Genomic DNA, 26580 nt, shown 5'->3' with positions numbered 1-26580 from the left:
CCAGGTCACGATCTCGCGGTCCGTGAGTTCGAGCCCCGCGTCGGGCTCTGGGCTAATGGCTCAGAGCCTGGAGCCTGTTTCCGATTCTGTGTCTCCCTCTCTCTCTGCCCCTCCCCCGTTCATGCTCTGTCTCTCTCTGTCCCAAAAATAAATAAACGTTGAGAAGAAAAACAGATCAAAAGAGAAAAGCAAAGCCCAATCAATTCCCCGGCAGGTAGCTATCGTAAAAGTGATCACAAATCTAGGTATCCAGGAGTAACTTAGGGAGTAGTTGTCCTGGATAGTCTCCCAGGTCCTGGATCAAGAGAACAACCATTTCAGGAAGGTCCTCACTGTTTCTAAAAACAGAACAATAACATGAATTCTCTGGTCTAGGTGGTGAGCAGACAGAAGCAGCTGCCAATGGAAACCAACAAGCAAAGCACCCCCGGCATCCAGCAGTCACTTACTGTTGTCAGCCTTTCCAGGGCAGAGAACCTCTCGTCCCAGGTTGCTGCAGACTTTTCAAAAGCCTCGTGGCGCTTGATGAGCTTCTCCACCTCATCCACACTCTGGCCTATTTCTCGGCTGGATAGGTATGGCTCTTGTCCGAGCAGCCAGGCCTCGGCCACACTGGCGTCCCGTGAGAACTGGTGGACCTCCAAAACTGCACAGAGTACCAAGAGTGAGTGCTGGCCAGCAGGGTGACCTGGCAATCAGGGAGGGCACTGCCCTCTGGTGGCAGCTGCCCACACAACCAGTCTATAGTCTAAATCTGCGCTGTCCAGCAAAAATGTAACGTGACCGACATATCCAACTTTAACTTTTCCAGTAGCCACATAAAAAAATAAACTGATGAAATTTAATAACAAGCGGGTCAAATTAAGAAGTATATTTTAGACAGCCTAATATATCAAACTAGTATCATTTCAACATATAAGCAGTATAAAAAAATTGAGAGATGGAACGTTTTTTCCTTACGCCTTTGATATCCAATGTACATTTTATACTATAGCACCTCTCAATTTGGACCAGCTCCATTTCAAGCTCTCAAGAGCCACTTGTGGATGGTAGCTACCACACTGGACAGAGAATAGTGCAGGCCTAGAAGGTATGCTCTACTCACTCAGCCCTACACCAGTGAGACAAGCCTCAGAGCCCTGAAGGAATTCAGTCTACACACAAAGACTAGGCTGATGAAGCAGGCATTCATCAACCACCCTTTCTGGGATGGTAGTTATAAGTTTTATTTTGAGGGGCTGAGAGGGAGGAAAGGATATGGGGAGTACTCTGGAAAGTGGGGACAATATGGGCTAAGGCTTCTGCTTTCCTCATTCTCAAAACATATAGACCAAATTCTCATCCAAAGAATGTTCAAGAGCAGGACTTCTTTTCCAAAAGAGGGCTCTAGCCCAAAGGGTAACGTGCCTTCATTTGGTATTTTATACACATTTTACAAAAGGCCTCCTGGGTTCTGTTTCTAGTGAGCACCCTTGGTGTCTGAGAATGGGGTTCTAGTACATGAACAGAGCCCAGAGCCCCACACATGCAGAATGGCAAAGTATGGCAAATAATGCTTGAGCTGGGCTACCTTCAGTGTTCATACCTATTATTAAATGCTATTCCCAATACTCTATGTTATAAACTCTGTGGTAGCTCACATATCCCTTTATAAAATCAGATGAAAATTACAATCTACCTCAGAGGTTCACTTGAATAAATGCAGAAAAATATATAAAACACTTAAAATAATGCCTAGCTCACTGCAAAACCTTTATAGTCGGTTGCGTTTATTAAGTTACCAACCTTCTTCTAAGAACACCAGATATAAGAGGTAATCTGGCCAACTCTCTACCTTCTTGACTGCAGTAATAATTCCTCTTAAAGATAACTGGAGGAGGAAGGGACTTCAATCTGCACTCTTCTAGAGGGATACTGAGTTGTCATTTCCAGTCTGTTCCTAAAGAACACCCAAATCCCATTTACAACACTGAGATCAATCATGGGATAAACAGTAATAAATACACCCCAGGGAACAGGGAACTACTTAAAAATATTTAGCATGAAATGGTGAAATAAGGCATTAAAGAAGAAGTATTTAGAACTCCAGAAATCATTAAGTGATAACATCACATTAAATCAATTAAAACAGGAAACTAAACTTGCATGCTTTCAACGGACACCCAAAAAGAATGGAAAAATTAAGTATGTCCTTACTCAGTCTTAACCATTCCCATCGGTCTTCCCACTTGTCAATCATTTCTTTTCTCTTTTCCGTCAACTGCAATAGCTTTTCCTTGATCTTGAGAAAAGAAGGACAACAGGGACAGCTTAACAGATTGTACCACATCCTCCTAACCTCCCCTTGATGGGCCACTTCAAAGAAGAAAATACATTTTCTGTAGAGACCACTACTAAGCCAGGGAGTATCTAAGGACTACTCAGTTAATTTGTGTACTGGAGAGAAAAACATGACAATGTGCCTTCCAGAAGGGACTGAGACGAAGGCTGGGCTCCACCCAAAGCTGCTATCATGAGGAGGCCAACAATGCACTGAGCCCTCTCCAGATTCTGGAGCTCCGGAGGGTAAACACACTCAGGAAGAGGGGGACAGTGAGAGGTGCAAAGCCCTGACTTCTTTGAGAGAACAACCTAACCTTTCATCAAGTGGGTCACACATGCTGACTCATCATTTACCCCTGTATTACCATCATTCTAACTGGAATTAGCAACCTTCCGCTAACAGCAAGCTGACCTAGAGGACATGTGACAGATAAGGAGTGGCACCCAGGGTGAGTACTGATGGAGGAGGTGACAGAGGATGGAACTCCAACCTGGGGCCCTCAGAAATTGTCTTCTGTGCCAGACTCATTGGCTCTGGGCCTAGAGTCTTCTTGTGTAACTATATCACACACACAAGAGAGCAGCAAGGAAGTTTGAAATACATGTAAGCATATCTATGTATGAATGCACATATATATTTCTCTGTGTGTGTGTACATGCGTATACACATACATACACACTCACAAAAGAAAGTTATCTCATGTCTTAACACCAGCTGCACTCACCCCAGGCCCCTAAAGCAAACAGCCATCCTACCTCCTCAGATGCATAGTGCTTCCTCGCCAATAGGGATTTCCCAAGTTCAATGCAAGTTGTAAAGCTGTCATTACGAGCATCGATTTCAGCTTTGATACCTTGATGATTATTCATTAATAGTTCAACAGATGATACATCCCTAAAATTAGACAAATAATACCTCCTTTAGGAGATCAAGTTTTCCAAATAAATGTTCAGGTTTCAAAATACATCATCAATTTCTTTTTTTTTTTCTTTTTTTTTAATTTTTTTTTTTCAACATTTATTTATTTTTGGGACAGAGAGAGACAGAGCATGAATGGGGGAGGGGCAGAGAGAGAGGGAGACAGAATCGGAAACAGGCTCCAGGCTCTGAGCCATCAGCCCAGAGCCCGACGCGGGGCTCAAACTCACGGACCGTGAGATCGTGACCTGGCTGAAGTCGGAGGCTTAACCGACTGCGCCACCCAGGCGCCCCACATCATCAATTTCAAGGAACTGTTCGCTAGCACAATATACAATGGTACAATATGACTTTCAGGTCTGATTTACAGTCTGAGCTTAGGCTGGGTCACTGAGTTAAAGCATAATAATGGACTAATTCAGGGCCAGTGACAAAACCTAACATTTAGAATAAGGTTTCTCTCATCTGTGTGTGTGTGAGCACCTGAGTAATTCAAAAAGGTTTCCAGGCAGGTGCCAGGAAAACCACTGGATTTCTGTTCAAACTTTTGTACCCTAATGGGTTAGTGCCGAAGGTTCAGGACATGTTCAGAGCAGCAGATATATCCTCTCCTAATTCAGAGACATAAAGAGGCACCCAGAGCTGGAACCAGCTTAGAAATCAACAACTGTAGAGCTGTGAGAACTTGTCATGGATCAAAACCTAGAGTCCTGATCTGGGAAATACAGCTGCTTTTATATATATATATATATATATACATATATATATATATATATATATATATATATATATAGTAATAAGAATACTATATATTACTATATAGTAATATATAAGTATACTTATATATATATATATTATATATATAATAATAAGAATACTATATATATATATATAAGAATACTATATATATATATATATATATACATATAGTAATAAGAATACTATATATATATAGTAATAAGAATATTTCTTCTCTATTACACTGGGGGGTGGGGCTGGCAGGGGTCAACTGGAGTTGTGCATGTACCTGCCTGTTCATCTATTAGCTTCTCTTCACTGCTTTGCATCAAACATGGCCAAAGAGAAGATCCCAAACAAATATTAAATAATCATCTCAAGATGCCATTTAAGCAGATGGTAAGGAATAAGAGACATCTTTTGTAACATGTATGAAAAGGGATAGAGTGGTTTTTAATCTAACAGATACAGAAAAAGAACTCAAAAAAAAGCCATCTCATTCCAATGATGAAGTAGAGCTAGTCATGCCCAAGGCATATGGCTGCTTGAAGCATGAGGCCCAGAGAGAGCAGGAAGGCAGCAGTGAGTGTGGAGCATGGGGATGGGGACATATAGAGGGCTTGAAAATACTGTGCCCTGTTTCCCTGGCAACTGTGTGCTAGAGACAGCTAAAGCAATGGAAGCTGTCCCAAACTGCCACCAATCCTGTTCTGGCCTTGAAGCTCTCCATAGAGGTCCCTGGTTCTCCCGAGAAGATCTCTCTCGAAATCACCTGGGGTCAGGAAGCCGGATCTCCTCCCACCCAGGACGCCACGAAGGTTACCTTGGCTTCTCCTGGGCTTCAATCTGCCGGATGACGTCTTCCATCCACAGCATGAGGTCTCGTACCATGCTGAAGAAGCGGAACTTGTCCCCCGTGTCCACCAGCCGCACCCTGCGGCCCTCACAGGCATCCAGCAGGGCCTTCCAGGCTTCCAGGACCTCATTCTCCCGCTTCTGGATGTCGTCAGCCTTGTCACCCGCGTAGGCTGCCTGTAGACGGGCCGCATCCTCCTGCAGCTGCCTGACCTGCAAAGCCACAGTGGGGAATGAGCCAGATCAGACAGGTAGGCCTTCTCTCCATTGCCCCACTGCTCCCTTCATGCACACCACATGCTGTTCTGCCTGCCCACTAATGGGACCACCAAGTCAAAACAGGGCCCCTGCATCCCAACAGGCTCACAATTTCACCCACATTGGAAAAGTCAAGTTCACTATAAATGTACTGAACTAGATTATTGAGCTCAGCGTAAACGGTGAGACAGTGAAATACTACAGGACTGTCTCTGGGCAGGACACCTTGGTTAGGTCTACTGGAGGTAGCCTGGGATGTAAAGACAGTACAGAAAGCACAAGGTACATACTCAAATATAGTAAAAAAAAGAAATTAGCATGTAATCTGTTCCTGTAGCGTACAGATGGTACTTTTATCATGAAACAGGAACTGCCATGAAGAATTCACTTTGAAAACAAGTTTTCCATTATTATGTGATGTTGCTCATGAAAACGACGTATGAATTATCTGTAAGAGTGCTCACATGTGACAGTTCAACTTGAAAAACAAAAATACAGAATCTAACATAGCTCAAAAAATTGACCGATGCAGGGGCACCTGGCTCAGTGGGCTAAGAATCTGACTCTTGATTTTGGCTCAGGCCATGATCTCACAGTTTGTGAGATCAAGCCACACTGGGCTCTGTACTGACAGAGTGGAGCCTACTTGGGATTCTATCTCTCCCTTTCTCTTTGCCCCTATCCTGCTCACACTCTCTCCCTCTCAAAATTAATTTAAAAAAAAAAAAAAAGCTGACTGATGATGTCTAAGAAGGTGAAATTTTCACCAGCCATATTTCAATAAAAACTTTGCAGAACAAGAAATGCAAATGGGTATTAGGAAAAGATGCTCCATGGAGATACTAGAATTTGTCATCTATTAGTTGGCAAAAATTCAAGTCTGATGATGTCTCTGCCAGTGAGCTGATTCACGAATGATAGGACAACGGTCTACAGCTCCTGCAGAAGGCATGGGCAGTATGTATCAAAATTACAAACATAGGTGCCTTCTGATATATGAGTCCACTTTGGGGAATTTATCCTGGATAGAGTTATGCACATTCAGGAAATGAAATATACATCATTCATTGTAGTAGTGTCTGCAAAAGCCTAAGACTGAAAATAAATGTTCATCAGTGAGAATCCGGTTGCATTAATAAGGCTCTTCCAGAGTCATGAAAAAGAATGAGTAAAGGCCCTACATACACATGAAAAGTGTTCCAGAATGATGGCTCTATCAAAAAAGCAAAGTGCAGACAGTGCACCTAATATCTACTTTCTATGTGATAAAGGGGGAAAACAAGGATCGGCTTTCACCTTCTTTTGAGGAGGGAATGGAATGGAGATAGGCTTTTACAAGAGAAAGTAGATTTTTCTCTTACACATTAGTAGTGCTGTACTGCATACAACATCTACTTAAAAATACATACATATGGGGGAATAGACATTCAATCTTTATTTACTGAGGCTATGTAATCAAAGTTCGCAGACAACTGTCATCCAGGACTGCAGGAGCCTTTAGAGGTCTGTGAGGGGAGTATGCCGGTAAGTATCACCTGGGGATGTATGTGGGGAGAAAAGGAGCAGGGATGGACAACACTGGGGCTTTCAGGGAGGAAGATACTGACCCGGACCACACAAAAGGACTTTAGGTGGTGGGAGGTTAAGGAAAACGAATTTCTACAAAAGATTCAGTGAAGTTTGTTTTCCCTGATGATCTGATTTTCATATCCTGACTTCTGCAAATCTACAATTATGGCTCAGGTATAATTCAAATTACAATGAGCAAGTTCCTAAGAAATTATTGAAGAGCTAATTTCCTATATGACTAACCAAATCTTTCCCTACAATTAAAAAAGCCCAAACAAAAACCCAAAATCTTTTCCTGTGCCTCTGGTTGTTTTAAAACAAAACAATCCAAAACCAACCAAGCGAACACAAAACAAGGTGGAGGAGGGATAGCAAAAGTGAAAATTCCCACACAAATGAACCACTGCTTTAAGAAGATACTGAAGACCACCACTGCATGCAAATGTCCTAAGGCTCCAGTGCAGAATGGAGTGGGCCAGTGTGAGGGTTAAAGGGCCAGGAAAGAAACACCAATGGTTTCTGGGAGCCTGCACCAAGTGCCTTCCCTCTATTCTGATTCTGTTACAATAAACTGGATTGGGTCGACATTTGCAGAAGGGGCATGCATACTATTAGAAATGCAAATGGCCTCATCCAGCAGGTATCGTGAGGTGGAGACTCTCAAGACTCAAGGGAGTGTACTCCTGTCCACCCTCAAGATGAGATGGGCACGCTCATCAGTCTGAGTCTCACAAGGTGAAGGGATTTAATGAAAAAAATAAGAGAGCAACTCCATCATGTCTGGGGTCTGCTGAAGTTCTAAAACTAAGTGATTTTTACAGGAACAGAGGAAAGACCTCCTGTTGGTAAGATGTGTTCTAGCTCTGCCTCTAGGGATCTCAGAGGTTCTCCCAGTCAGAGAACACTTACAGAGCTCTCACAGGGACGTATCTTTTGCAAATAACATCTCAATCCTCAAAGCATTAGGGAATGGAAGCCTAGAGAGGTAAATTAAACTTGCAGTGATACAGAGCAGCAGGCCCGGTTTAAACTGGCATCTGCCCCTCTATGGGGGGCCTTACTCCAAACACAGGTGAGACTGCATTGTTATGGATCCTCATTCATTCACGAGGTGCTCCAGGACCTCATGTGCAATGAAAGCCTCTGAATGTGAAGCTGACAAGTTGTCACAGAGCTGGGGAGTCCTCCAGCTCTGAAGGAAAGATTGGAAACGCTTAAGGTACATGGTAGACCCTCCTAAATTCTGCTTCATACAGACCCTCGGCCACTCCATGTACCTATTTTCAAATATTTCCTCAATACGTTCTATCTCCTTGGTGGAAAAGCTAAAGTCACTTAATATACATGGAGCCCCATGCACAACCCCAACTGTGATCTGTTTCTAGTAGGTGAGAAGACAATGGTGGTAAAGGTGGTTCCTCCAGAGAAAACCCCAAAGCAGACCAAAGAATGGTAAGGACAATGGCACTGGATAGGGGTCAAGCCCATAGTCAAATCTTGACCATGTGTTTTCAGAAATAAAGATTCACTGGTACGCAGTCATGCTCCTTCATTTTCGTATTGTCTAGAGCAGCCTATGCTACAATAGCCACGCTGAGTATTTGCAACAGGGACCATGCATCCCACAAAGCTGAAAATATTTACCATCTGCGCTTCTATGGAAGAAGTTAGCCGATCCATGCCCTGGATTACCAACGTGCTCTTAACAGACAAGAACAAAACTCCTAATCTACTCTGGGCTGGTATCTTTAATAGAACTGCCTTCTTTTTTAGAACTATGAAGTTTAGGAGAAAAAGATACAATTTATTTTTCATCTAAAAGTCAGAAGACTGAACAAGACACTGTGCAGAGATTAGAGAGGGAACTAAAGCATGATTATACTATAAGTTCTTACTGCTATACTGTTACCACTTTGTCAAACATCTTTTAAAGAAAGTCTTTGTGTTAGGCATTTCAGACCAGGGCAGTGGGGAGACCAGGCATATTAAAGCATTAGACTCTTGTTTTCCCTCTTTCCAGACATATAACTCAGACCCTGATGGATGGAAAATAATGATATTATTTTAGAAATTATTCTGGGTGAATACACTAACATAGTACTAATTCTTGCTGAGAAGGTCTATAACTTGCAAATGTTTGCAAGTGCATCTGGTTTATTTTAATTGTGGGGATATTCACTTAACAATGTCTGTACATGTGTCAAACTGAGAATTTTATGGACTGAATTCTCCTAAATGGAGCATTATAACAATGTGTGTGTAGAGGTGTGTGTGTTTAATTTGGGCAATTCTTTGACGCATGTTTTGAGGAGCCAAGGAATGGAGAGAGATCCTCAGTGATGCACAAAGATGCTCCCCACCACCCATGGGCATCTCCCTAACCCACCTGAGTGCCCAGAGCCTGGATGTCATGCTCAAACGTGGTGTGCATTCTCTGTAAGGTCTCCACTGTGTTCTGATCTCTCCCAAGCTCCTCGGGGAGTTTCTTGTGTTTGTCCTGTATGCGCCCAAAGATCTCCTTGGCATCATGGTAAAACTTGTGCAGTTCATAAGAGGCGGCGAGAATCTGTGTTCTCGTGTCGATGAGCTCCAGGAGGTCAGCCCAGGCTTCGTTGAGCCCATCCTTCCACTCGGCGATGGTGGCGGCATCCGAATGACCAGAGTTGATGAGCTCATCTGCCATGTGATTGACTGTGTCCACACGCTCCTGTCCAATGTTCCCTGTGTCTCTGGCAAATTCCCGGAATCGTTCTTGTAACATCTGAAACACGAATAAGCACGAAGAAAATCGGTAAGACTACTATGAACATTTTATTTCTTGATCACATGAATGTCCTTTGGAAAGAAACAATATGCGTGATGTCACAGGTCTTAGCTCTAAAACTCAAATCAGGCTTCCTTCCTGCCCTCTGTCGCAGAGCAAGGCCCTGGCTCCATCTCCTTTCACTACTGGAGAAAGGCATGGAGAGGTCAGACAAGCTAAGTCAGAGTTTGCCTGGCAATAAAAAGCTGAGCTGGAACTAAACCCCGTGACCTCTGATCTGAGTCCAGGGTGTCCAATGTGCTCACAGATAAGGAGTCAAGCAAGCACCCCTGCCCAGTGCACCCTGCATGGCCACCCCTGCTCTGCCCAGGGTACTTGCCGTGACATGCTCGTAGTCCTGCCCCAACTCATGCGACCCTGCGACCACCTCCCTCTCAGCGATCCACTGCTCCAGGTCGTCCACCTCCCGGTTGAGCTGGAAGAGCCTGTGCCTCTCGTCCAGCTTGCCCCTCCGCTCTTCGGCCAGGTCTTTCAGACCCGCGTACAGCTTGTCCACTTTGGACTGCCGCATGCTGATGCGCTCACTGGAAACGGGGGTGGGAGGGGCAACAGGTAAAGGACCTTAAATGTCAAATTTTCTTCAGGGAGAAAACAAGTGAAGGGAAAATGCCAAGAAAACATCTTACATAAAATTTCTCAAAGGAAACTTCCGATTCACCTATTTGGCCTAAAAAATTAAACTGTGAAATTTGACGAGTAATGAAGAGCCAACACATAAAAAAAAAAAACAAAACAGTAATTAAGGCTGATGGCCATCCTGTGATGATGGGGGGAGGTGGCGAGGAGGAGAAACCCTAACACTCTGCACTGCTGGCTCTGTTAAGTCAGGATTTCCTTTGACCTTACAAGTTAATGAAAAATCCAGGAGCTATCTTCCTCTCTCAAGAACCATGCTACTTAAGGGACAAAAGATAACCCTGTCTGGCACACACCTCCACCTTCTCTGGGGTGTATGCTCTCCCCTGCCACTCCTGTCAAGTGGGTCCTGGGAGTACTGCATCCCCCTCCCTCCAGCTCCCTGCCCCCCTGCCCCCCCCCCCCCCCCCCCATGACTGTCTTGTAACAGGAAATCAAAGAGACAAGGACTTCTTGATGCCGGTCCCTAGAGACTAGGAAGGCCACTTTCCTGGGACTTCTATCATGAATATATGAAGGACCCCCTACACCAACACAGCCACCACTGACTGTATCTTCAACCTGCCTTAGTTACCACACAAAGCCGATTCTCTTCCTGAGTTACGAAGGCAGTTACATAGCAAGCCTAAGATAACTGCCATTGAAGTCAACCTGTGAACATGGTATAAAATTGGCAAGTACCACACACATATCTTCTGTAATTCCCAACGTGCTTGAAGGACTTGACATGCAAGAGTGAGGAAGCGGTATCATCCTGCTCTTTGTGGGAGCTCAATTATTTTACAGGTCTGTGCATTCTTGTTCACCGCTCCTGCTCAAACTCATCATCATTTTCCTAAACTGGATGACTTTCAACCCAAGGGTAGGTTTTGATAACTTGTATCTATGCAAATCAATTTGTAGTTTTGCCTCATGACACCAATAATTTTTCAAGAGGGCCTAGGCTCACAAGAGATATTTAAACCACAAGAGAAATTTCCTAATGTAATAGTTCACCCTTCCCATTCAGCACAGACCTGTTGGGTCTATTTTAAAAATGCTTCCCAAAGACCTACATCACCAGTTACTCAATGCTGTCATCCATTTCCTTTGGCATTGGGACAGAATAAGAGACCCTCACTGGGAAGAACCAATAGGCCAGTCTCTTGATAAAATAGTACTCACCTTTCCGGATGGCTGTCAGCCACCAGGGCCCGGCTGGTCTTAGAGAGCTGATGCACGGTCTCTGCATAGTCCTCCACGGCTTGTTCCAGAATCTGGTGCTTCTTCAACATGGAGACGGCGCTCTGCTCATCCTGCAAAGATGGGGTCACAACCACAGTCGCCCCCTCTGACTGACACCACCTTAAGGCAAGACTAGCTGACTGCATCACGGGTGGAAGGAAGAATCATCAGAAAGAACAAAACCATAAGGAGCATCAATATGAACTGGACTGTATGCACGTGGGAGGCCTCTGTGAAAGACGAACACGAGGATCATACAGAATGAGTGAGACCCCTCTGAGGTACAGGGTAAAGCCCAGGAAACCAAGTGTATCCTGGCTGGCTGAGACTCCTCACAGTCTAACACCTGTGTAGATGACTGCATCTTGGAACTCTAAAAACTTTCAAATTGTCTCAAAAGCATCTTGTAAAGTTTAGGTGATTCTATTAATTAAAGAGAGCAAAAAGGACTCTAGCAAATATCTATTTTAAAAAAAAAAAGAAGAAGGAAAAAACGAGAAGAGAAACTCAGTCTTAATGACATCTCAGGACTCACACAAGAAGATTCTGTGTCAAGGGGAAATAGCCAGATTCCAGCCACCTTAATGCATGTGGTGCCCTCCCACCTGTGACACTTGAAGGCAACAATGAAATGTTTCACAAAGACACAGCCACCGGCAGAAAACAAGCTCGGGGTCTGAGTTGGAGGCTCTTAGGGAAAAGCTGGAAACGTCTCTCACCTTGGCCTTCTCCTCAGACATCATGTACAGCTCTTGCTCGCTCATCCACGCCTCAGCCTCAGCAGCATCGAAGTAGTACTGCTGGGCCCTGTGCGCCTCCTCAAGCCGCCTGTGGCGCTTCTCGGTCTCCTCAATGAGGAGACCCCATAGCTCCTTGAGGTCAGCGAGCCTCCGTCGAATGGCTTCGGCGTTGAGGCTGCTGCTGTCAGTGACAATGTTTTGGCTCCTCTCAAAGATGTCATCAATGCGAGGCTGGTGCCCCTGGATTTCTTTCTGGAGGGTCTGTGGGAACGGGGAACACACAAAAAAGGCTTGCTGAGCCGCAATGGCAGGCTGTTTCATGAGCGCCAAGGGGAAATAGTGAACCTTCAAAGCTCTCACACATTCTCTGCTCTGTAATTTGGAGCAATTATTTATCAGACTGAGCTAGCCCAAGCAGAAATGCTTACCTGATTTTTCTTTATTAACAGCTGCACAGTCTGGAGGTTGTGGCCATGATCTGTGGAAGTTGCCAAAGGCATCCTCTCTCCAACCCACAACTGGAAAAAATTACAAATTTAGATGGTCAGGACCACTCAAAAAGAACAAATACTTGATGCAAACAAAAGTGCAATAGAAGATTAGCAGGGAGGCCAGCTTGAGAGAGAAGGCGTATTCGATCCCACTGGGAAGGGCTGCCCGAGGAGCCTGCCCTTCTTGCCCAGTACAAGGTGAGGGCTAGTCTTTCAAAGCTTACTTCATCCTTGCTGCTGGATCCCCTCGAGTCCTCACCCTTAATTTATTTTTAAAACTACTATTCTAGGGGCAGTAAAAGCCTAGAACATCTTTAGAATGTCAAAGAGAACAGTAGAGTTGCATTTTGTATGAATATATAAAAGCATGGGCTTTCACAGCCTAACTCACCAATGCAGCCCAAAGTGAGTCTAACAAAGAAGCAAGAATGTCCTAATTAAGGCAGGACAGGTAAGGAAGTTTATGGAAAAGCCCCTTGCATAGTGATGGTCTACTTACAATCTCATCCTCCACATCCCTGTTGAACTGATGGATCTCTTTAGAGGCCAGCAGATTATGCTTTCTTTCATTCAAGGGCTCCAGCAGTTCCATGAACTTGGTCTGCACAGTGAGGCGCTTGCTGTCCACCTCGTCAGTGCTCTTCCCCTCCTGACTCAGGGCCTGAGCCTGGCTCTGGAGCTCCTCGATCTCCTTCTTCCGCACCTCCATCTGGTTCTCCAGCATCTGAGAACAGAAAACAGACCAACTGTCACACTGGAGACAAGGGAAAACACACACAGTCCACAGTCCTATAAAATGTTTGTTTTGAGCACTGGCCAAAATGGAAGACCGAATATTAATTTATATAATGGAGAGCCCAAGAAAGGATTCTTAACATCTATGAAACAATCATTAATCCCTTCCCAGGATTTTTAAACTCAGGAACAACACTCGAGTTTATCCAGGAATTCAGAAGGCAAATGACAAGAGAAACAAGAATTAATTATGGGGAAAGGACAGTCTTCATCTGCTTGTTCAGATGCCATAGCGATGCTGGAAACCCATTTAACCATCAGGAAAAGGTAATGGAACTTAAGGTTCCAGTTCTTCTAGGCAAAAGGAATAGCTAATGTCATCATCATCTCTCAATTTCTTCAATCAGGAGGCTGATTATTCTTTTTCTTAAATACTGGATCAGCAGGTGAAAACATACTAACTGCTTATCTACATGAGAAGAATGAGCCAAAGTGAAAGCAGAGGAGTCTCAGTCAGGGAACGACACACTGGGAATACCATACGCTAACGGTTGAGAAACAGGGGGGTCCCCTCTGGGAACAAATGGGCTCCTTTCTTAGGTAAGGAAGTATACAGCCATGAATAAAAACTCCCTGTAGCAAAACTCCTTAATGCATAATAGTGTAGCCAAATAACTGCATCAGTTAGCAAAGGGAAGGGTGGGGATCACTCTGAAGAAACAGGCTTCAGCACTCGGCAAAGACACTTCCACATTGACTGGTTCAAAGCAGAACCGTTGGGCTGGGGACTCGGCTGCACAAGGCAAAGCAAGCCAGGGAAGCCACTGGAAGCTTCTGCCACCAACCTGCTTTTCCTCAACCTCACTGAAGCTGTTTTCTTGCCAGTGTGAAGTAAATTCATTCGCCTTTAGAATGCTCTACCATGACGTCCAAAAAACAAGTACATAAATAAAATTTATGATCCAAAAAGTACCCTGACCAACTCAGATAACTGATACATACCCACTAGATGTTATAGAGCGAAGTATGTGAAAAGGATTTCCCTGTGTAAACCTCAGAACTGAATGAAATGCATATTTACTCAACTATTAAATGGTGATACTATCCGTCAACTAAGATGATGACAATAAAAAGAAAAGCACTGCCATGCACAGACACCCAATATTTCTACTAATATGTATCTTTCCAGTTGATTCTGGAAATGTCCCATGACGCTGTCAAGACAAACACAATGCTGGGTTAAAACCCCTCACAGAGAAGGCAGGTGGTTGAGAACACAGTGGTGAGTTAGGGCTATAAGGATGATGGCAATGAAACAGAAAGAGGCCTGAGTATGTGGCTGCCTCGCCCACTTGCCTGTTGCTTTTTAAGCAGGATGTTGACGCTGGTAAGGTCTTTGCCATAGTCATCAGACTGAATCTGACTCTCCAGGCCGTGCAGCCATTTGTCCAGATCTGCACAGCTCTGGGTGAAAAGTTCAGCCTTGTTTGCATCAAAGAGCCGCTGGGCCTTGGTCTGGGTGGTGGACTCGAGGACTTCCCACATGTTATGTAAACCAGTGAGTTTTTCCTTTACCACAGCTTCCGTCTCAGGCTTTTCTGAAATGAGCTGCATTCCTTCCTGGAAAACATCAATAAATACAGTTTGCTAGAGAACAAAGGGCAATGTGAGAAACAACCCTACGATATTTAATCTGTGATTCACCTATTCATTCACATAAGGTTATGGCTTAATAAAATGGACAAGGGCCTAGTCTATGTACACTACACGGCTTTCCAAAGAGTGCAGCAAGAAATGATTGTTGCATGATGAAATACTTTCAACAGGGGCAACGGGAAAATGCTAATGACTTATGACTTCCACTGCACTTGGCTCCCGAAGATGGTAACACATCACTTTAACCATTAAGAATCTGAAACAATATAAAAAGTCTGAGGAAAAGAAGGAAGGGTGGGGAACTTCACCTTCATGTTCAGTTATGCTGCAGAGAATCTCCCTGTGCCAAGATGATACATACTAAGTTACCATAGTGCCTGGTCACACAAGAAAAATCGAGGAAACTGAAAATACGTAATATTTCTTAATTCTGTGTAAATCATCAGTCTCTGTCACAGTCCAGGACACATGCTGTGATCAAGAAAGTGGGACTCTGCCCAGGAGGCTCACAGCCCATCATCTGCAGCAGGTGAGAAACAAATCAAACAACTAGTACTTACTAAAAGACAAATCAAGCATTTTGAACCACAACTGGTTGGGTTTCTGCTGTTCTCCCTTCTAGCAGGTTAAAGCTGGCATTTGGTTTAGTGGGAGAGGCCCCGCTTCTGGCAGGGTAACTTCTGTATGGGATCAGATGGGACTTAAAAATGCAGGAGAATGTGAAGAGAAGAGCTCGTTTCCCACCTGGTTCATTTTCTTGCCATGGCCACACCACCCAAATGGGAGTCTCATCCAACATTTTAACTCACCTTCTCAATTTTGTCAAGCCATTCTTTGTTGGATGCAAGTTCTGCCATAAATGCTTGATGTTTTAACCATTTACTATGCAGATTTCTGGCTTCATCGTAAGACATGTCCTGGGCAGTAAGCATCTTTTCATTGATCCAAAGAGATAACTAGGAAAAACAAAAATCAGAAAAATGTCAGAGATTGTAATCACAGACATCAGCCTTTTTTCTGCCTGGAAAGAGTTGTGTTATGTTGTACTACACATACTGCATGTTTCCATGTCAACTGACAACCAAATATTTACTTTACAACTCTGACCCGTCATGACAGGTTATCTCCATTGTACGGGAGATGTACCTGAGCCTTGCTCCAAAGTATCTAATGTTAAATCCATAGGTACAAAAAGCTCTCTGAGCCAGCCTTCGAAGGGTTTGGCATGCACAACCAGCCTTTCCCCTAAAGGCTCATGTTTAAAATTCTGCCCTAACCAGTCCAAGTCACTTCTTTTTCTTCCAAATACTTGTGCCAGCTATACCATGTTAATCGTGATTAACTGTCTTTTACTTTATTCGGTAATCTTTTTATCCTTTTAGTTCTTTCTATTACATATTAAAAAGACCAAACACAAAACCCCACTCTTTGATCCCTCCCCTCCCTTCACAGCGTATCTATGGGAATGCCAAAAAAGCATAAATAACTTGCTCACTGTAGGAGCAAGGCAACAATGATGCCCTCTTAAAGTTTCCTTCAAGTTTGAGTCACCTTCACCCTTTTTTCTATAGCCTCTATTTCTCCAAAGAGCCTTCCATTCAGACCGAGAACACTCCACAGGATTTGATTTTGAGACCCAACATGTCTACTTGGATCTGAACTCTGCAAAGCATCACAAAGCCTGCCAGCTGCTGACAGATCTAAGAAGGGAGTTCTCTCACGAGACTTGGGGTGGGAGGCAGCCCAACGCGAGGCCCTGGACACACTTCTCTTGCTGGCTTTCATCCCAATTTGCTCGGCTCCTTACTGCCTGCCTGTAGTTGGCCATGCCAGGTCCTAATTCCTACCCCATACACAGCACTAACCCGGGAAGAGCTTTTTGTTTGCCCAAGAGAAATATACACAAAGGAATGTAGGATCAGGCCAGAATCAGAAGCAAAGGTCTTCAGAGACCATGTCCCTTCTCCTGTGTGACCACAAGAAGCCCACTTCTTACACCAGTCGCTGCCAAAACAAATTTGCACCCTCATGGTCCAATCTTCAAGGTTTAGAGATTTCTGTGCCAATCTCCAAGGCATAGAAAACCAAAAGAACACTTAAAGGATCAACATTTCTAAGACCATTCACTCACACTCGGGGCTACTGCTGGGAAAGGCTTCCCTGCAAATGTGTTTAAATAGCAAGTCTGTTCTTTAACAACAATGTCAAGGAGGCTGACACAGGTCACAGGAGCACCCTTGGATCTGAAGGTGGGTGAACTCCCAGTCACCATCTCTACTTTCTCAGCATATTTACCCACTGTACAGAAGGGGGTGGAGGTAGAAAGCAAAAGGTAGTGAGATCTTAGTTGTTATTCTTTATTGAGGTGAAAAACCAGTAAATCTCATAAAGCCCTTTGTAAGCTAGGACCACAGATTGGTTACACAACAGAGACAGTAAACTTCCTACTTTAAAAGAATTATCTATTTCCCAGTTACCTGAGTAGGCAAAACCTGAAATACTATGGCCATTCATTCGGTCCAAGGGGGAAAGAGGTTAAAAGGAAACCAAATGGTAAAATTTTCCCCGTGTTCCACATACACACAGATTATACACAATAGAAGGCATTTATCCAAAGTGCAAAGGACATTCACATATTTTCGCTATTCATAACCACCTACCCAGAGAGATTAAAAAAAAAAAAAAAGAGCTACATAAAAATCAGAGGCTTATAAACAAATCTGCTCTTTGCTGAACATCATCCTACAGATAAAGCATCATGCGATACAGCACAATGAAATGGATCTATGGAACTTGCTAGTTCATCAACCCTTCATCAGCACTCTGGAATCAGAACTGCAGTTATTATTTGTGGGCATTTACAAAGGTCATTTAAGAATATACTCATTCTCTGCAGAAAAGAACACTGTGCAGATTGGAAAAGGATAGGAAAAATGCTTTGATCACTGAATCAAGCTTTTCAAAGCAAAGCAACGGAACTTGCTATCCCTGGTGCCACATGAGTCTAGCTTTACTGCCCTCTTAAAAAAAACACATCAATTTCTGAAAACAGGAGTTATGGTATGAGAGAATAAAACAGAAAAGCAGTAACTTCTAAATCATTTTCCAGGAATACACATCAAAATAATGCTACAAAAATTATGATGTTCTTTATATTCCCATCTACAGCTGGGGATAGGGGAGCCCCTGCAATAAATTTCCCCATCTAGGCAGTGGTTAATGGGAGTGGCAACCAAGGCAGATCTCACAACTCCTGCCTGCTCCAGCCAAGGCACTACAAGGAAGGGACTACGACAGGGACAACTTGGATTCCCTAGACTTGGACGATACCAGTAGCCAGCAATGGTACTAATTCTGACCTCTGGGTGCTAAGTTTCTAGAAGCATAGAAGGTAGATTTTCAAATGCAAAGCTAGTCCATACACAAACTCCATTCTCAGAGATCCTGGCTTAAAACGTACATACTTTAATGATGCTGAATGATGCAGAGCTCACGGCCAAAGAAAACTACATACCAATGCTTTGCTTGCACTTCTACACCAGGGTTTTGGAGCCCCCAAACCTGCCCTAAATTCTGTCACTACACAGAAACTGTACATGCTGATGTGGGAGGGAATGCACCCCCCACCCCCAGCATCTATGGTTATACTAACTTTTTATTATTTATTTTTAGAGAGAGAGAGCCCAAAGGGGAGGAGAGGGGGGGACAGTGAGACAGAATCTTAAGCAAGCTCTATGCTTAGCTCAGAGCCCAATGTAGGGCTCAATCCCACGACCCTGGGATCATGACCTGAATCGAAATTGAGTCAGATGATCAACCAACTGAGCCACCCAGACACCCCTAGATGTACTTTTTTTTTTTTAATGTTTATTTATTTTGAGAGAGAGAGAGAGAGAGAGAGAGAGAGAGAGAAAGTGAGTGTGGATGAGAGCGTGCATGTGAGTGGGGAAGAGGCAAAGAGAGGGAGACAAAAAATCCCAAGCAGGCTCCCTGCTGTCAGCACACAGCCCAATGAGAGGCTCAATATCATGAACCATCATGACCTGAGCCAAAATCAAGAGTTGGACACCTAACCTACCAAGCCACCCAAGCGCCCTGAGTTGTAGTAACTTAATGAGGTTAGCAAGAAAGGCTAAAACAGGAAGACTCACCAGAGCAGTCACAAAGAGACCTGCACATCATTCCCAGGATGTAAGAATGCAGCCAAAACCTTTCTGCACATAGGGGAAATCCCACTAGGACTGAGCCCTTGAGGCATGCCCAGCAGTCACTGGTGCATGTTAAGGAGTGAACTACTTGTAACCAAGGGTGCTAATTCAGAACAAGTGCTAACAAAGCTCTAATGACCTAGTAAGACCATTTCCTGTGATTCTACTGGGAAGGACTATTATTTTACCCACTTACTTTTCCCATGTTTCTACTTATGAATCCACACATGTGTAAATGGAAAATAGGGAAATTCCAAATGGATTTCTTTCAAGGGTTCCTCTCGTCTCCTCACCTCCTGCTCATTTTCCAGCATTCTTGTTCCCAAATTTAACCTAGGCTTCACCATGCTGAGGTTCATAACTTTCATCTCATTAAACTTGCCTTTTAAGCAAGAGTATGGAATCCTACTGGCTCCCCGCTTCCCCCTATATGGGCTGAGGTTAAAATGAGTCATCGATGATACTACAAGGGAAACATCAAGGGATAATACAGGGACCTCCAATGTGTGGAAGGCACAGCCCAGGCTACGGACATCTCCTGACCCCTCCAATGAGTAAGAGTCACTTGGTATTCACTATGGCACAACATGTGGCCCAATACAGCTAACTTCAGATCCCATTACTCTCCTCTATGTCCTGTCCGGGGACACAAATACCTCTTTAAATAAGCATCCTATCCAAATGGGTTATTAATGCTTGGGTGCCACTTGAAGAGGCATTCCTGTTTTCTGCTTGTCTGGCTCCAGGCAAATCCCCCAGAGACCTAGATTCATCAGAGTGGCACAGAAAACTGACAGACCCTAAGCTACACAGTTTAGGGGCTTTCCTTCTGAAGGTTTAGCTGCTGGAGCATATTGCAAGATTCAGAGTAAGACAGCAGCTGAATGGATATGAAGGATCGCTTCTGTCACACGCGATCTAACGCGACTGCTATTAGGGCTGTATTACTTCTAACACACAGCCACACATTTGCATGCAAGGTGTTGTGATGATTTCAGTCACATTCTTTGCACACGACCCGATCCCGTCCCCACACCCTCCGATACCCTTCCCCCAAGGCCCCTGCAGCTTCTCTTGGATATTCTTCATCCCATTTCTGCCTCCGAGTGGATTTAACCTAATAAACCAGAGAGAATAGAGTCTCACTGTTATTCTCCGGCAGAGAGAAAAAATGCAATGTGCTCCTGAACTCACATATGTGAAGGCAGCCAGATGCTTTTCTCCAACGAGCTTGGAGAGAGACTGCATTTTTCTGGCTAACTTTAGCTTTCCAAGTTTGTTTGTGCACATATCAGGGGAGCATGAAATAGTATGAGAATCATCAGATTAATACCACATGTTAAAACTCACAAGTTTGAAATCAGGAGTGCTGCTCTTGGCATGTTAGACATGTATTCAAGGAGCTTGAAAGATGGTTATTTCAAAGTCTTCAGTGAGTAAGAAACTCAGCCTATATTTTTAAAATATTTGCTTTTTACCTAGATAGCCAGTTCCAGTACCCCTTAGTTCTTTCCTTCCATACCAGTAAGCGTGTATTAAATAGTTAAAACACGGCAGTAAATGCATTTACAATACAGAATATCCTAGGGTGTCACTGCCTTCAACAACTGAAATGTTCTAGATCTGCACTGTCCAACGTGGCAGCTGCTAATCACAGTTGGCTAATAGATGTGATAGAAGACAGAAGAGCTACACCTTGATATGTACAAAAGAAATAGCCCCATGTGTGGCTAGGGTCCACTGTCATGGATAGCAGAGTTCTGGACTATTCTAGATTAGAAGAATCTAGTTATTCTAAGTGGTAGCTTGCAGGCTGGAGAACTGATGAGAACTGCCACACTGCCCCAGCAGGAAACAATGAATTTCTGGGCCTTGATTAATTTTATAATTCAAGGGCTCTTCTGTTAAGTGCTCTGGATCTCCTCAGAAGCAAGGAAGGGAGGCATACCTCCTGACAATCTTGCAGGAATTTCTGAAGATCCCGGTTGTCCTTCAAACGCATCAGAAGCTCGCTGGCTGCCTCGCGATTCTTCCTATGTCTGTTTATAATAACAAAAATAACTTTTAAAAAAGGAGACAGAGAATCTTGAAATACTGATTTTACAACTCAGTGTCTTTCCTGGGTTTCTATATATGATGACAGTGGTATGCCTGTATGGTTTTAATTATGTCAAAAAGGCAAGATAAACGAGAGAATTTAGCATCCTCCAAATGAGTAAGCCACGGTACGAGAGACCAAAATACTGTCCAAGCCACAAAACAGGCAGAAGAGGCTGTCAAATGAGCCATATAAGTCCAATGCTTCCTAATCTGGTGCTGGGGGGAAAATCTGATCATGTACTGTGTACAAATCTCCATTTGGGGCACTGAAGGAAAATTTGAAACTTACCTTTAAGACACTGGACTAAGAAATTATAGACAACCATACAACCGGCTTTAAATTAATGTCTCCTAAATAAATATTGTCATCCTGAGAAAAACTCCCTCCAAATGACAATTAACCAAGAATGAAAATTTTGAGACCTGTAAGATTATTTATCTACTAAATCCCACTTTATTAACAGGTAAGGGTAACCAAGGTTTAATGCAGCTAAAGCACAAAACCTTAAGCAAAATTGGTAGGAGCTGCTGAACTTGGTGAACAGCAAGGGAAATGGTGTGCTCACTCCCCACCCTGAATGCCCACACTTCACACACACCGATGAGGCTCCAGAACTTAGCAGCAGACTTCCCTCATGTGCCCTGTGGCTTAGGCTCACCAGAGACGGTGAAGAACAGCCATGTGAATACTGGGAGTGCCAGGAGAAGGATGGCCTTGACACAGTTCTGCGGCAACAGGGGAGAGCCACAGCACACCAAGAATCAAGCAGTGTCATTCTAATACGGCTTCCCTGATATTCCCGAGGAACCTAAGCCCAGCCAGCCAGCCAGCCAGCCAGTGAAGGACATTAACTGGGGGAGATGAGGACGCTGGGTTTCCATTCTGATTCTCAAAGTCATCTCCTGCTGCATTTGCCTGGGTAAGGTCTCTCTAGTTCGGCCCCCATGGAAGGAGGAGGAAGACCACGACCTGATTCTCTATGATGCCCAGAAAGAGCAGCTCAGGGAGCACTAGCTGCTGACTGACTTTCAAGAACCCTCCTTGGGAGCAAGAAAGATCATACAGCCATGCCGTGAGTCACACAAGCTCTCAGTGAGTGCTGGTGGAACAAGGAACCGTGGCAACACTGCCGCTACCACGTGCCTGGAGAACGGAAGGAAGGGCTCTCAGCTCCTACAGGCGCCAGTGACTACAGAACAACTGGAATGATATGAGCCGAAGTAATGCTGCCAGGTATATGCTAGTTACATAAAATGACTTTCTAATTTTTTATTTTTAGTTGAAAGGGGTTTTATAGCTTCAGAAATAGGGGTCTTAGTATGTTTAATCACTTAGGTAAAGTGCAAAAATAGAAAAATACTTCTTAAATAATGCTAAATGGAAAGTGTATGCATGTTCAGTGGCACAATTAGAAAGCAGAAACTGAAATGGCAGGTGCTAGAGGTGAGATTCATGGCTGTAGCTTCTCTCCCAACATTTTTAACATTCTGTTGTTTTCATAACAAAAAATAAAGGCCAAATCCTCTTAACTGCAGTGATATCCTTTCTCGGATACCAAAAATTAAAAAAAAAAAAATCATTTAAAGACTGTTAGTGTATTTGGGCTAAAGGAATTACGTGTTTAAAAATGGGTAGGGAAGGAATGTCCAAAAAAAGTTTTTTAAATTCCCAAACCTCAAATTTCAGGCACTATTTGTAGGGAGTTTTAAGAATATAAAGTCAATCCTTCAGGAGGAAGGTTAATTTGAGTTGGAGTCAGGCACAAAACCCAGGAGGTCCAGCCTTTACTCAGAGGCCTTGAATAAGGATCCTAGTTCTTTCCACAGTGTCACACCCAAGTGCTCAGAAAGCAAGGAGGAACCAGAAACTGGCAGCTATAGCAGGACATGCATCCTTGAAGCTCAAGGCAATAGTGGAAATAAAAATAACTTCAAACACTGAGAAGACTCACCGAGACAGAAACAACCAGACAGAATCCTGAATGTATCTTACATATTCAAGTCACACACATACAGCAGACTTCTGTCCGGCCAGTCTTTCTCTTCTAGTGGGACCAGGGAGAAGAGAAAAGCCAAATGGTGACTTAGAGCCCCGTGTCCAAATGACACAAATCTACGAGAGGACAGGATGATGGCTTCGGAGGGATATGCTTCTCATTGTAAAAAACAGTTACACGGGCAGTGGACATGGTTGCTGACTCAGAGAACCCTTGAGAGAAGTCAGTGCGGCTTCACTGCTCACCAGTGGTAACCAAAGGCGTTCAGAGAAGGCCTTTCAAGGCTGGATCATCAATTTAACTATAGGAAAGGACCATCTAAAACTTGGCTATAGTTTCCCATAGTCCTAAGGGTACTTTTTGTTTGGGGCAAGGTTAAATCTCTTGCTTTGTTTCCATCTCTCACCTCCTATCCCTATAATAGGACTCAGAAGCTCCTTCATCCTCTGAGGCGGATGCTGGGTCTAACTCTGGTTCTTATAAAAAGTAAAGAACCACAGGTGCCTGAGTACAAGAGACGGGTAATATGTAAGCTTCTTTTCCCATTGAGATAGGGTCTGGCTTTATGAAGCTAGATCCCATTTTCTTGCTCACCCAGTACTGCAATGTGTCTGGAACTTCCTTGGAGCCAGGAAGCTCACCCGGTCACACCCCTGGGGCGGGCTTGGACAGCAGGCTACTTTCCACCCAGGCATGAGCACTTTAAAGGTCACTTGTACCCCACCCACATCTGTTAGGAGCCAGTGTCTTTGTTCTGGTACTTTTTCATTTCAACAAACTCAGTGGTAATCGACAAGATTTCCGGAACATAAGCACATTATAATGACTTTCACATTTTATGAAAATAGCTTCACAACAGTATCAGAAAGTTTCTGGACAGGGGATGAGATCTGAAGATTTAGATATTTATACTTAGCTTGCGTCCCCATAGCACCTGGAATTCACATATTTGTGTATTTTGGTAACAGACAAGTATCCTCTGAGGTCAGTTTCTCATCTTGAGGCCTCTGGGGATATTAAAGTGAAACCAGAATTCATTTAACATCAGCTGAGGACAGCGTAGACCTCCTGAGGGCAGATCAATCGAAAGACCCTTCCCGCATCCATCTTTCTTATGTTTATGGACAGTATTTCCCATTTCTTGTGTTTTTTTTTTTTTTAAGTAGGCTCCTTGCTCCATGTGGACCCCAACAGAGGACTTGAACTCATGACCCTGAACTGAGCTCAAGAGTCAGATGCTTAACCAACTGAGCCACTCACATCCCTCCATTCATCCTCAAGACAGAAATCCTAAGAAGGCTTTGGAACCCCTGGAGCTCAGGTTCCAAATCAAGGGCAAAAGGAAGGTTAAACCGACTGCTGCTGAAAAGTTCTGTCATACACAGGATTCTCCATTGACAACGTCACCTGCTTCCAACAACCCCTCACAGCTGCAGCACCAGGGGACGTATAAATACATGCAGGAAACTACAAGGCGGCTACACGTCTGCCTCGAAGCACGTGTCTCTAACGGCCAAGCCCGCCTTCAGGAAACCAGCTGTGTGCATCTGATACAGATGAACATGAGGTATTATATTTACAAAATAACTGGAGACTTAACATTAGGAAGAAAGGAAATAAATTTTTTTTCTCTAAGTTAAGAATACCTGGCCTAATTTTTATTTTTCACACTCACTCAAGGGTTTGGTGGAGGGATTTTTCCCTTTTTTTTGTAGCTACTTAAAAAGCAACAGACACAAAATTATAATTAATGTATGTCATACCTTATTCAACAGTAGCACCCTCAGAATATATGGTTCAGGCTCTGAATCAGTGAAAGAGACAGACTGGAAGTGCTAAAGCCAAAAGCTGAATCGTCATGGGGAGGGAGTAATTTCCCCTTTCAACCCATATGATAAAACATTAATCTGGCCCAGGGTCTCAGGAGATGCTCTTGGACATGGTAAGCAAGGAAACGCTCTCAGCAAGAAGTTCTTCCTTTTCACTGCACTTGAAAGTCAAAAAAGAAGCCTTGAGGAAGAACTTGCTTCTTGATGACATCAGTTTCACGATGAGCCCTTAAAAATCCAACCTAAACCGGGACCACGGAAGATTGACTGGAACAGAGGCTAGGCAGCAGATGGGCCAGACCAGAACCGGCCTGTGCTGGTACATCCAGATCTTGATCTGCCCTGACCTCGCACTTTAGTAACCACCAAGGCAGGGTAAGAATTAAGTTACAAACAGAGCGCATTGGCCCTCAGTCAGGGAGAAAAATCTTACAGAACTCCAAATAAATGAGTAAACAAATAAAAATTAAAGAAGAGCATCCAATCTTGGAGATGTCTTGGCAGAAGAGGAAAGGGGCTTTTCTCTCATCAGAAAAAAAAAAAAAAAAATCCTATCAAGGTATTATCCAAGCCAATTTTCTGAGAAGGGCCTGATAACATTCCTTTGTGGCTGTGCCAGGTACGTAGGACAAGGAAACCTCACCCTCCCTCGCTACTCCCTCCGAAAGGCTTCAGAGGAGTCCTGTGTGGATGAAGGTGAACATGGGCTTAGCTGGGGAAATGTGGCTCTCAGAGTCCCACCAGGTGACAGGCTATACATCAACTCTCCAAGGGCATGGCTCATATCCAACTGCTACTCGGCATCATGAGGGCTCTTACAACCCTTTGATTTAGTATTAGTTTGGCTTCTCACAGCTTCTTTTCTTTTGTGGACACCTGCACATGCTTGACTGTAAGAACCACAGTGCCAGGTAGCCATGCAACTGCTCACTGATTTTCTGTGAGGTAGGGAGATTTTCTGATAGATTAAATTTTGCCAGCTGCCCATACTTCACTCACTGGGAAATTTATACCCACAGTCCCAAGGATGTCTGGCCAGTGATTCAGAGGCTAGAGAGTCCCAGGGTGCCAGACTCCCTCAGGAACCTCGGAACACTGTACCTGTCATCAATGGAGTCCACCTTCTCCTGGATGCGATCTGAGTTGATGTTTCCATCGCTCACCAGCCTCCGGCCTGTCTCCACGACAGCATTGATCTTCTCCTCATTGGCATCCATGGTGGTCATGAAGTCCTCTTGTTTTTTAATAGCTGCTTCAGCTCCTTCCAAGGTGGTAGGCATTTCAGTATGAGCCAAAACATACTCCTTTTTCAAAGAGAGAAAACCAAAATCACAGCAGGATGAAATATGAAATACAACTCATTTTCAGAATAATGAGAGCACTGTTTCCCATATCCTGGGTTTTTGTGTAACATACTTCATTACACTTGCTTCATTAGTCTTAAATAAAATAATCTACTGAATCAGAAAAAAACAGAAG

General features: G+C 43.9%; 1 protein-coding gene across 3 annotated transcripts in view; it reads right to left on the bottom strand.

Moving 5' to 3' along the window:
- SPTBN1 (spectrin beta, non-erythrocytic 1) overlaps positions 1-26580 on the bottom strand; it is a 199395-nt gene that overhangs the window by 16533 nt on the left and 156282 nt on the right. For all 3 annotated transcript variants that reach the window (XM_047851345.1, XM_047851346.1, XM_047851347.1), the window contains 14 exons: positions 26203-26405; positions 21124-21214; positions 15777-15923; positions 14668-14931; positions 13076-13300; positions 12514-12603; positions 12065-12346; positions 11286-11416; positions 9805-10009; positions 9048-9422; positions 4803-5047; positions 3079-3217; positions 2197-2281; positions 450-646 (listed from right to left, as the gene is read on the bottom strand). In XM_047851345.1, the coding sequence (XP_047707301.1) occupies positions 450-646; positions 2197-2281; positions 3079-3217; positions 4803-5047; positions 9048-9422; positions 9805-10009; positions 11286-11416; positions 12065-12346; positions 12514-12603; positions 13076-13300; positions 14668-14931; positions 15777-15923; positions 21124-21214; positions 26203-26405 (2679 nt within the window). The remainder of the gene's footprint in view (positions 1-449; positions 647-2196; positions 2282-3078; positions 3218-4802; positions 5048-9047; positions 9423-9804; positions 10010-11285; positions 11417-12064; positions 12347-12513; positions 12604-13075; positions 13301-14667; positions 14932-15776; positions 15924-21123; positions 21215-26202; positions 26406-26580) is intronic.

The sequence above is a fragment of the Prionailurus viverrinus genome, chromosome A3 (assembly GCF_022837055.1).
Source record: "Prionailurus viverrinus isolate Anna chromosome A3, UM_Priviv_1.0, whole genome shotgun sequence".
Taxonomy (NCBI): Eukaryota; Metazoa; Chordata; class Mammalia; order Carnivora; family Felidae; genus Prionailurus; species Prionailurus viverrinus.
This window is presented reverse-complemented; position numbering and strand designations above follow the sequence as displayed.